Source organism: Mastomys coucha, unplaced genomic scaffold, assembly GCF_008632895.1.
Source record: "Mastomys coucha isolate ucsf_1 unplaced genomic scaffold, UCSF_Mcou_1 pScaffold16, whole genome shotgun sequence".
Classification (NCBI taxonomy): Eukaryota; Metazoa; Chordata; class Mammalia; order Rodentia; family Muridae; genus Mastomys; species Mastomys coucha.
In genome coordinates, this window is record NW_022196898.1 from 47,229,213 (window position 1) to 47,241,948 (window position 12,736).

Genomic DNA, 12,736 nt, shown 5'->3' on the forward strand with positions numbered 1-12,736 from the left:
CTTGATCTTTCTCTCTATCTCTAATCTCTATCTATATTTATATCTATATTTGTATCATGAGGATGGAAAGGCTCCACCTCATTGCTTGCACACTGTTTTCATGGAAATACTCATTAGGTTTATCATCTCCATGGATATAGAGAAACCAACACATTCAGTGAAACATGTGAAAACCATGGATTAAATGAACCCAAATTAATGCTTGTTTTGTTTCCCTGATGGTACCCTCCTTGTCCTTTAACTCTTAGTAGTGATGGAAATGTTTTTTGTGTAGAGCAACTTTGAAGGAGAATTATCTTCAATGCTATCTCTTATTACTTGCATTTTATTCTTCTCCTCTTTTATGTTTTATGGTGTTGGAGGAAAACAAGGCAATTAAAGGAATTGTCTTCTGGTAGAGAGGCTGAACAGAGAGGCAAATAGTTACAACTGCTTTTTGTCTAGAATGTTTTTCCATTTGGGTTTTTATGTGATCATTGGGTCTATATTTTCCACACAGTCTTGTTCCTGATACCATCCCCCACATCATCCGACTTTGGAGTTCAGTACACTGGCATACCCCCAACCTTTCAGTGTTCAATTGTGGGATTTTTATGCATATGTTTTCACAAGATCCTCTTGATTATTGACAATAACAACATTCTCCCTAGCAGTTTCTTCTTTAGTCATAATGAAGATCCATTTTTCTAAGTTATAATAGGTAGGTAGGATTATATGTCTTACTGCAATCAGGGAAATCTCATTTCCACTTATATCTTTCTATACACTAAGCTATCCTCCTGCTGATTGGAATGATTGCAGTGTACAAAGCCCTCAATTTGGGAAACACCAACAAACCCGAGCAGTCAGCACCATGGACAGAGGTGCATGTTGGAATTAATGGATTTAGAAGACAGAAGAGTTGATCTAAGTTTAACCATAAGATTAATACCAAATACAACTCACTTTACAATACATGGAAGATAATTTATGAATTATCTTTGTATAAAGTACTAGCATAATAATACAAAGAACAGGCAGTATCTGAAGAGATCAGAAAATTCACACAGAATTTTAAAGCAGGTGGTCAGTTCAGGGATAATCTAGTGCCTTTGCTTTGTGTTATGGATGATAGGAATGGAATGATTTTTCCCACAATAAGTTTAGAATTTTGCTGGGAGCTGTGGCTTTAACTATGGCCCAGTGAAAAATTACTAGCTTACCCGTACAGCCCTGAGAGAACATGTGTAGTCTAACAGAATATTTGTGGGTGTGGAGGACATTGACCCTTGGTTCCAGTAACTGAAGATTGCCACCAGCCCTCCCTTGCTAAAGGCTCTTTCACTCTCATTTGTCATGGGTTCTTTCCCCTCCCTTGTCCTGGGTTTTCCCCCCTCCCTTGCCCCAGGATCTTCCCCCTCCCTTGAGGCTTTCTTCTGCTGGTGCTTATATTGCCATCTCTGAAGTAAAGTTTGTGGAGCTTAATCAGACAACTGTCTTGCTCTCATTCTTTGTGTCTTTTGTCTCCTTCAGTTTCCCTCTCCCCTGCCCTAGGACCCTGTTGAACGCCCCGCAGGTTGGGGCAAAATGGTACCCAACGTTTTGACTACTTATATCACTATTCCAGAGAAAATAATCAAATTAGAAATATCTAGTGCCTTTTCTTTGAAGTTGTAAGGCAAAACCAAATAGATTTCTTTGGGTGTAGAACAGCCGCTGTTGGTGGCCAAGAGGAGACACATCTCTCCTCCATTTGTAAGTGAGAGCGTTTTCTCTCTGTCTCTTACCAGATGCCTCCCAGTCATTAAAACATAGTGGAAGATTGTAATTCACTGCTGTTAAGAAGGCAATTACTGATCTGTGCTTAAAGGTATAGACTAAGGGTCTCAGATGTTTGGAAGAATTAATGTAGATCAAAGTGTGTAGCTCATAGTGAATGTTATTAAGTGTAGCCAATCATTACATTTTATTGGGAAGACTAAAATTCAGGGCCTCCTAATTAAAGTTGTGAGGATGGGATGAGAAAATATAAAACAACTGGAGAATAATAAAGTGTGAAAGGAGGAACAGCTATGCATTTGATGCAACTATTTCAGAATTCACCGCCATTCCTATCAAAGGTCTCTTGTCTCTCCAGTGTGATTCTCATGGAACAGATTTGCTACCAGAAAGATATTTACCTTTCCTGGATAAGTAGTGAATGTGAGGCTTATACAGAAAGTCTTGCACACATTTGCAAGATGGCTGTCTAAGGTCAGGGCATGGTCTATGGCCGTGAAATGGAGCAAAGCCAATTAGGCCATATGTGGATCAAGCTTGTGACCTTGACCTCATTAGCACAGTGGTCGGCTCAGTTCTATTAACTAGCCCCAGATGGTTAAACTTAATGTAGCATTTTGTGTACAAGTACCCTAGAGCACACTCAGGGCAACCTACATTTTTGAACTGAGCACTTTTTAAATGTCTGGTTTGATGCAAACAGGTTTGGTGTCTTTCCTTTCTTCTTGGAGTTTGTGAGGAGAATGGCAAACTTTATTCTAGGCTAGTTGAAATTCAATACCTCTTTTGGGCTGTGCCCTCTCCTCCCTTCAGTTATGAGAGAAGCTGTAAAGTGCCACATCCTGACCTCACTTGTTTTGGCAAGTTTAACAAGCCATTGTGGTGGAAGCGAGGTATTGCCCAGAGGCCAGTAGACTTCATTTGGTATTTGCTCCTTATTCCACAGGGTCCTTCCTCTGACACACACGTTGACAGCCTGAGAAATTGCAGAAATTTTTGCTCAGTTTTATGCCCTGAAAAAAAAGAAAGAAAGAAAGAAAGAAAACTTTTGGTGGCCCTTTGTTTGGAAATTAGCAGCATGTTCATTTTTTTTTTATTATTTTTCTTGAGAAATTTATTTTCAGTGATAATTTTCAAATAAACTCAGAAGTTTATACATAATACTAAAGGTGAATTAAAATATAAGGCAGAGTCAGGTATGAACTATTTGAGTGTATGAGTCAAGTGGTAGGTTAAATTTAAGCTAAGAAGAGATGTATTTCAGCAATGTGAGTCTCCTTCACAGTTTGCAGTGATCATGATAATTAATAATTAATACATGATAATTACAGAAAAATGATAATTAATCAACTCAGAGAATTAGTGGATTTTGGGTTTTGATGTGCTTAAAATACCCAATGAGAGACACTCTAAGCTCCTACTACAGCTTACTTGCCTCCTCTCCGTGCTCATGACCTTATTCATCTTCACAGGAGGATGTTTCCGGCCATGAGAGTGAAAATCACTGGCCTGGATCCACATCAGCAATACTATATAGCAATGGATATTGTGCCTGTGGACAATAAAAGATACAGGTAAGGACTCTAGAATCTGGAGCTGTGGACATCATCAATATCTCAAGGGCATTCTTTAGGCTTGTTAGATGTGTAAGGGCAGAGGTTACACCAATGGTCTGTGTGGCAGAGTCCCAGGCACCAAACAGTAAAAAATAGAAAACCAGGGCTTGGTAAGTCTGTTTTCAGCTCCTCCTCATGTCTTTCTCGAATATGAAATTAATTAAGATCATGTCAAAGTGACGAACACATTGGATACCCTGTCTTGTGAAATGATAAGTGAGTTGGAATTTAGTTTTTTTTTCTTTTTCTTTTTTTGAGAAGGAAGTAGACCAGTGTGATTTTTTTTAAGTTGCACATCTGATATACAACTCTTGAAAAGATGGATGGGAAGAAATAGGAGAACTGGAAAGATCATAAAAAGACAATCTTATTATGGGAATGGCTAAGTCTGATAAAAACTTTACCTCAAATCTATCTCAGAGTATCCTCCAAGTCTCTTTGATGGCACATATATTGTTATTATAAAACAATAATGACTTGCTCAGTGTCTTGAGACCCCAATCAAACCAGTGGTGCACTTTTAAGATGTCTAACTGATGAGAATTTTGCTTCAGCCTATGAGCTTGGATGATGAAATATGGATGGGGAAGAAATATGACACTATGGAAAGAGAACTAGCTAAGAGAGACATGATCTATATGATAGGGGTTATGAGAGAAAATGCTTCTAGTAAGTGGAAGAGAACCTTGGAAGCTATATAATTCAGGCAGCTTGCCAGAGTTCAGGGCCCATGTAGTCCTTTAGAACTGAAACATAAAGAGGTACCAGGGGTATGGGATGGGTCTAGAGGACCACTAGAAAATTTGTGAGCTCTGGAAAGGGGAATTTGCTACCATGAACATATCATGATCGGGGCATTGAGGGAAAATTATGTGAACGATGAAAACTTTTCAAAGGAAGTTTGTTAAAGTGAACACTAGGAGTATTTGATGGTAGTTCTGAGAGTGGTTACACTGATGCAGGAAGCCTTCCATTCTTGTAGAAGTGCCTTGTAGAATTCAGATGGCTAGCAAGGAAATGGTTAATGAGTGAGAGGCTTGGAGGGTCCCGGCACACGGCTCCTTTCCATAGCACAATATGAAAGATGTTTTTAATAAGGAACAAAATGCTGAACAAGTGGCTGAAGATGATATGGTTTGCATTTAAAAGGTGAAAGGTTGCAGTAAAATACCTTTTCTTTAGCTAGACACAGGGACTTAGGATGCCTGTGTGCACACCAGGGTGTGTGGCACGGAGAGCGACTCTGAGAATGTTTTCCTCACGAGAGTGGTAACTTTGATCATTTCACCCCAACATCTCTCTGTCATTCCCATCTCATTCCATTGTCCATTGCCATCTCAATTTCATTTCCTCTTGATTGTCCATCTTTCTGTTTTTCTCATTTATATTCTCTGTGTCATTCCTATCATTTTGTTTCCCCATCATCTCTTCATTTTTCCTTGTCCCTTTATTTGTTTCTTGGGCCTCGGTTCTTCTGAAGATCTGCCTCTAAATTCTCTCTCCCCTTCTGTGTTTCAGATATGTGTATCATAGCTCTAAGTGGATGGTGGCTGGCAATGCTGACTCCCCTGTGCCTCCAAGGGTTTATATACACCCGGATTCCCTAGCTTCTGGAGACACCTGGATGAGACAGGTGGTTAGTTTCGACAAACTCAAGTTGACCAACAATGAACTGGATGATCAAGGACATGTGAGTTAAAGAACCCTACTCACCCCGGAATCTCTCACCCCATATCCCTCACCTCCACGTCCCTTACTCCTGCAACCCTCACCTCTGCATTCCTCTTTCCCCTTTTGCTTTAGAGCTGATTAGCCCCAGGCTCTTTAAAGTAGGTAAAATAACAATCTGTCTGCCATTTCAAGTAACTAAGCATAAATGATTTTTTCACTTAAATTTCATTTATTACAAATGTAACATTTAGGAAACATCTGCTATGCATCAGCTTGTATTTATCAGACAAAGTCCTTTTTGCTCCAGGGACTCATAGTCCAGTCAAGGAGGTATGACAGAAACACAGAACAGATTAAACACTGACATAGGAAACCACAACCTTCAATAGAATAACTCCTAACAATGCAATTCCGAAGATGAAAAAAAAAAAAAGAATGATAGTTTTGGCTAATTGCTTAAGAAAGCTGTGATTTTACAAAAGAAGTCTTAAGCTATTCTGGTAAAAATGAAACAACTGAGATTATTAATTTATCTCTGGCAATAAAACATATACTGAGTTTTCAATCAGTGCCAGCATCATTTTTGGTTACTGTTGTTATTTGCTTCAAGGAAATATGTTCTGAGTTGGTATATCACAGATATGTCATCTGCACTTCTGTGACATAAAAGAATGTCTATCAACTCAATGAACGTGAATAACTGTGGAGAATTTAAAGGCAGCATGAACACCTGCTGAAAACTTGAAGGTGGAGGCAAAAATGACACAGGGCAAAGGTTGAGAACTTTCAGTGGAGTGTTGTCCTAACATGAGAATGGGTGGTCAGTATTTTTCCAGTTAAAAAAAAATAAACCACATATAACATCCTCGATGGGTGTGGCCTATCATATGTTTCCAGGTAATGCTTAGTTCTCGCCATATGTGAATGTACTCCTTTCAAGGCCCTTGTGCTCCCCACCTTTAATCCATCCTAGTCCTACAATGCTTCTGTTTTGTGATTTATTTTGCATGAGAGTTTGAAAAGATGCAGGAACCTTAAAAGTCATGCCCAGCATAAACTTATCTGTTGTATTTCAGATCATTCTGCACTCTATGCATAAATACCAGCCTCGAGTCCACGTGATCCGCAAAGACTTCAGCAGTGATCTTTCGCCCACCAAACCTGTGCCTGTGGGGGATGGGGTGAAAACATTCAACTTTCCTGAGACGGTGTTTACCACAGTCACAGCCTATCAGAACCAGCAGGTAAGCGGTCCCTGTTGTGAACCTGTTGCCTCACAGCTTTTAGAGAAGCTTGATCTTGTTTTTGATGAGGAATGCTTAGTTCTTCTCAGACACTGAAAAGTCAGAATTAAAGATACCAGTTTTATGTTTTTGAAATTTTTCTCTTATATATTCCACCCCAACTGCAAACAATCTCCCTATCCCAACCCCTTTCCTCTACTCTAGATCCACTCCTCCTCTATTTCCCTTCCAAAAAAAAAAAAAAAAAAGAGCAGGCCTCCCAGGGGTATCAGCAGAACTTGTCCTAACAAATTACAATAAAACGGCACAAACCCTTCTGTTAAGGCTGAATGAAGCAACCCAGTAGGAGGAAAAGGCTCCCAAGAGCAGCAAAAGAAAGGTACCCCTCACTCCAGCTGTTGGGAATCCACAAGAACACCAAGGTACACAGCCATAACTTATCTGCAGAGGACCTAGCTCAAATCCATAAGGGTCCATGATTGTTGCTTCAGTCTCTGTGGGGCCCTATGAGGTCATAGTTGATTCTGTGGGCCATGTTCTCAGGAGAGACACCAATCCTGCAGCACACATGAAACATTGGTGATGACAGTGTGGTGATGGCCAGTGACAGCTGTCTACATTTAGCTCAGGAACAAGCTCCTTCATCAAGAGTACCTAGCCCCTATGTTGTCTTTATGTCTCCCTGCATTCATGACCTTTTCCACATCCTAGCACTTCTCATTGTGCAGGTTTGATTCTTGCTTTTTCTTATATCTGAAGATTTCTGTGTATATCTCTCTTCTGTGTGATCTCAAAGCACCAGGCCTCTAAACTATGAGACATATGTCTTCATTTCCAGACTCTGTGTACTTCTGTGCATGCAGCCAGACAGGGATCTTTGACATTTTGCTTCTGGCTTATACACATTTATTCACTAAGTAGGTGCTGGGAAATTATTAGGTTCTAGTCTTTGTAGAGAAATAGAGCTGGCTAATGGAATAGTTAACATGACTGGTTTTCTTGCCAAGAGCTTTAGTTAGGAGAAAACATAAATACACAATGACAACAGATGCAATAATCCAATAACTAACACAGGGGCAGAGAACTTCTGGATTTGTACAATGAGAAAGCTTTCCTGGAAGTGTTGATGCATTTTCTGAGACAGTGACATACATAGGAGCCAACCAAACTCACATAGAAGATAGGTGGATAGGAGACAGCAGAGGCAGTGATAAGGCATTACTAACTTTCTTACTCTAAACATTACTCGGTTTGGCTTTTTGAAGAAGGTGGCTGAATGAATTTATGTGATTTTACTTTATGGAGTTTTCTAAAATGTAATCAAATCAATTTTATATTAATATTTTACACTGTTAAATTATCCAATTAGTAAAATACTTGTAGTGAATGGATCCTTTGCTGAAACAAGATTTCAGTTTACTAATCTTATATATTAGCATCCTTTCATTTGGGATTGACTGGAAGCAAAATGAACTTACAATGCCACTGTGTTTGATGCCCTTTGAACTAGATGCTCTATTTTGTACTTAGAGCAATTGAGGAAAATATTTAATAATTATCAAGCATTTTCTTTGTACTAGCTAGCTGATGGTGGTGGGTTTTTGTAATTTATGTCTCATATGGAGAGGCTATTACTAGATTTCTTGGTGTGCTGGGTAACATTCCTTAGAGGTTCTTTCCTCTCTGAGGAGATTAAACACCTGACTGTCAGACTTTGTTTTCCAACATGTATACGGTGTTCCTAACTTCGGATTTTCTTTGCAGATGCCACGTTTTACCTAAGGTAGGGGATGAATCTGAGTTTGCTTTGGGCACTGTTTAAAGTACTGAATACTTTCAAGCTTCTTGCATAGGAAGGTTGCAGAGGCCAGAATGGGCTGCACAGAAAGCTTCACTAAAGTTTTCAAATTTTTACACAAGATGTAGCAACAATATACACACGGCCTTTTGAACAACTGGCATCTGGGGTTCATTGTGTTCCATAAGAGGGGTACTATGAGTCCAATTACTGTTTTAATTAGTAGTTTATTCTTTTTCAGAAAGCAGTATTGTGGTAATGAACATTTGAATTTCAGGACATACATGGTAGAAAAACACAGAATACTGAACAATGGACATAGAACTATTTCATCCAGGTTCAGATTAGAGGCCATGAGAGAGCAGTTATTGCAACCCACCTGGAAGCCAGAAGCTTCCATTTACTTTGACAATGAAGGGGGATTCAACACAGGTACCTGATATCTCTCTCATTACTTCATTTTCTCTAGTAGAAGTTTCCACTATCTGAGTATATTTCACTCAGATATATATTTTGTCTGCAGGTGGGCTGGGCTGGGACAAGTGGCATAGTTAAGAGCTCGAGATTTCATAGCAATACACCTATTTAACTATGATGGAAACACTGGTGAACTGTGTGACCTTGAACAGGTTTCTTAACTCCTTTCAATATGTGCCTATTTTGTCCACAAATGTGCCTGCCTCATTGTGTGGGGTAGGCAGAGAGTGTATATGAATCAGCCAACACTACCATATGGCTGCATGTAGAAAGATATGGAAGAAAGTGGGGGGTAGAGGCAATTTAAAGAATAAATTGCTCATTAGGGAAAAGTAGATTGTTGGGAATTGGACAAGGTACATTCTCTCATGAAGGGATTACGGTGAATAGGTTACTACTTTGATCTCTGTCTTCATGCAACGTTGATGAATTCATGATGTGATGATGTTCCTAATGGATGGGTCGCACTCAGTTCTCCTTGTTTTGAGATTGAGGTAACAGCTTTTGCCTCTTTAACAAGTCCCCAGTTGCTGCATAAATCAACCAGAACGATTGTTTAATACTCCCTTTGGCTGTGTAGATGTGATTTAATATAATACAGCACCTTCTAATAAAACAAAAGAACCTTAGGTTGTCCCATTGGGCATCATGAAGTTTGCATCCTATAGATCAGGACCAGTTGGTTACATAGCAGTGATTTCCAGGCATTTCCTGAAGATTCTGGGGAACAGAAATTGTTCTTTTTGTAAGATGTATCTTTTTATTGCTGTGTTCTTTTTACTTCTATGTTCTGGAATGAAAGTAATTAACATCTTCTGATGAAGTTGTTTATCATGAGTCTTTTGAAGGAAGTGGTTAGGAGGCCTGTGTAGAGGAAAAGCCAGTGGTTAGTCTTCAGTGTGCTCAGGAACATGTCTGGAGGAACACAGTGGAGAAAGTCCAATGGAAGGAATGGAACTTAACTGAAGTATTAGCAGGTCTTTCTAATGAAGCACTATGTCCTGGTGCATAGAGAGCAACAGACCAGCATCTAACTCACTTTGAGAAAGTAACTTTGTCTGTGACATCTATTTCTCCTAGAAAATGGGTCATTTTATGCTTTCCAGGAATGGTTGATAGATCTGAAATTATTATTTATTCCTCCATTCCCCCTCAAAAAGTATTGAAAGCAATATCCTGTCATTAACCTGAGGCAGCCTAGCATGAATGTTTGGAACATTTTCAAAGATTCCTGTAATACTTTAGATCATATTTTTTAGCATGTCCATTCTCCAGAGGTATGAATTTTTTTTTTTTTTTTTGCTTTTAACTAATACAACATCCTAAATTCTTCTACCCATCTTCAATTCATTAAGGCAATATCCTTGGTGACTTGTTTTCAGTCTCTCAACTAGACATCAGAAGCCCCTTACAAATATTCCTTTTGATGCCGTTGCTTCTAATAACATATTCTCCTCTTTCTGATTTCATTGCTTCTGCCCTTCTTCTTCCCTGGCCTTCCTGCTCCCTGGCTCTGAAGACAGCTTCCTCTTGGGTTTCTTAGATCCAAATCTGAATGTCTACCCAGCTGTTTAACAGCATCACTAGAGGGATCTCGATGAAGCACAATGCCAACTCCTTCATTTATCTGTCACTAATTCTCAATGATGTCTCAAGGCCTTTGATGGCCAATCACTGGCTTCGTTCCTTGGCCCATTTTCTGTTAGTCCCATCATATACTTACAAGAGTGCAGGGATCTCACTGAAGTTTTATCACTGAACTCGACTGCCTTGCTATTACAGGTCTTCTCTGTCTGTGTTCTCTGTCTGTGTTCTTTTCAAGTTCAGTGAAAGTATTAACCTCCACCTGTATAGCCTTCTTTCCTGGTTGCAAATGAGCTCAGCCTTCATGGTCCTCCTGGGGCACTGTGCTGCTTTCATGACCGTTCACCATACGAGGGCCTTAGTGTAACTGTATCTAGTCTTCCTCATATTTAATGGTGCTTTTTGAGAACAATTAAACAGTACGTGTGATGTGGTAGGAATTGCCAATTAGAAGTTTAGAGGCATGCGTGAGTTCTGACCTCTGCAGCTGGTGGACTTCTCTACTTTGGTAAATCACTGTTCTGCAGTGCTCTTATTTGGAAATTGATGTCTGGGTCTGAATCAGTATCAGCATTCTGTAGTTCATTGAAAAAAAAATGCCACAGCTATAAACATCTACTTAGGCTGTTCCATGTTGTTCTATTTATTGATGCAAAATGTTATTTATTTTATGAAATATTGATGCCAGAATCGGTATTAATTTTTACAGTTGGTAGAATAAAAAAAATGGGACATAAATGTTGATCTCTCAAATGTTAGAGGAGGGACTAGAGCAGCTTATGAAATTCTAAAGCCTAGAAACCATGAGTTCAGATGAAGGATGCTTCCATAATTTAAAAACACTTACATCTGATTGGTGGCATAGATTCCGACATGCGTTTTATCAGTGACTACATCCCTAAGAGCATTAGTTATCATGACTTTTCTATTGTTTTCTTTATACACCCATGATCCTAATTCTTTCATGATGAACTGTGAATTAAACATTCTTATACTCATGCAGTATTTATGTATTCTTCCACCTTTTCTCTCTTTTCCTCATACTTGTCTTCCCAAGCTAACACACTGAAGTAATTATTGCTAATATTTGCTCTCTGAATGCCAACTTGGCAGGTCTGTGAGAAAGAACATACACCATGGCCAGAATCTCATCACAGTATGTTGGTAGACTGGGAATGAAGGCGACAGAATACTCTATTCATTTTCCTGGAAGATGCTGATACCTGCACATGCCTGTGAGATTATCAGGAAGTTTCCATTGTGGCCTTTGCCTTCTCTGAGGGCAAAGGCTACTGAACCTGGATTTTCTTTCCCAAGCAGAGAACTAGGTTCCAAAAGGACACAGCCATGCTCCCTATGTAACAGCTTTATTCTTGGTGAGACTTGGCTACACAGAGCAGAAAGGATGCTTGAAAGTACTGCCAGGTTGGTGGAAGCAAATCCAGCAGACCCTGAGCCACTGCCTATATCCCACACTGCCCAGCCAGCTTTTCTCTAATTTGCAATTAGACCAATGCAGATTTTTTATTAGATATTTTCTTTATTTACATTTCAAATGATATCCCCTTTCCAGGCTTCTCCTCCAGAAAACAAACAAACAAACAAACAAACAAACCCTATTCCACTCCCCGTGCTCACCACCCCACCCTCTCCTACTTCCTGGCCCTGGCATTCCGCTATACTGGAGCATAGAACCTTCACAGGACCAAGGGCCTCTCCTCCCATTGATGGCTGACTAGACCATCCTCTGCTACATATGCAGCTGGAGCCATGAGTCCCATCCCAATGCAGATTTTTCAAACACATTAGTTCAAGTAGTTTTTTGGGTTGTTTTTTTCCATTTTTTTAAAAGACAATTTATTTTTATTTTATGTTCATTGGTAATTTGACTGCATGTACATCTGTCTTTTGTGTGAGGCTGTCAGATCCCCTGGAACAGGAGTTACAGACAGTTGTGAGCTGTCATGTGGGTGTTGGGAAATGAACTCAGGTCTTCTGGAAGAGAAGCCAGTGCTCTTAACCACGAAGCAATCTCTCCAACTCTTTCTTTTTCTTCCATTCCTGATTGAAAATTTTCTAATCTGTATGATTAAAATATAAGTACTAATAGCTAAGCACTGTAACAAAGGGGGTCATTTAACCTGGGTTCCTTCTGATTGCACCCACCTTCAGGATTCATCTCCTCCAGAGCCTGTGTTACTCATGTCCTTAATATGGATTGTGAGGTAGACTGAAATTAACCAATTCTGTGCTACCAGCCAAACAAAACAAATAAAACAAAAATGTTGCTGGGGCAGTGGTGGCACACGCCTTTAATCCAAGTACTTGGGAGGCAGAGGCAGGCAGATTTCTGAGTTCGAGGCCAGCCTGGTCTACAGATTAAGTTCCAGGACAGCCAAGGGCTACACAGAGAAACCCTGTCTCATAAAAACAAAAAACAAAAACAAAAACAAAACAAAACAAACAAAAAACAAAACAAAAATGCAGAGGCAATGATCAAAATTTAACAGTGACAAGCCCACAGACACTCCATTTTGTTCCCGTCTTCAATACCTCTGACTGAACAATATGAAGGTTAGGAATACTGT

General features: G+C 39.6%; 1 protein-coding gene across 3 annotated transcripts in view; it reads left to right on the plus strand.

Moving 5' to 3' along the window:
• Positions 1-12,736, plus strand: part of Tbx15 (T-box transcription factor 15) — a 117,824-nt gene that overhangs the window by 71,064 nt on the left and 34,024 nt on the right. For all 3 annotated transcript variants that reach the window (XM_031374967.1, XM_031374965.1, XM_031374966.1), the window contains exons 3-5: positions 3,231-3,332; positions 4,893-5,064; positions 6,122-6,289. In XM_031374967.1, coding sequence (XP_031230827.1) covers positions 3,231-3,332; positions 4,893-5,064; positions 6,122-6,289 — 442 coding nt within the window. The remainder of the gene's footprint in view (positions 1-3,230; positions 3,333-4,892; positions 5,065-6,121; positions 6,290-12,736) is intronic.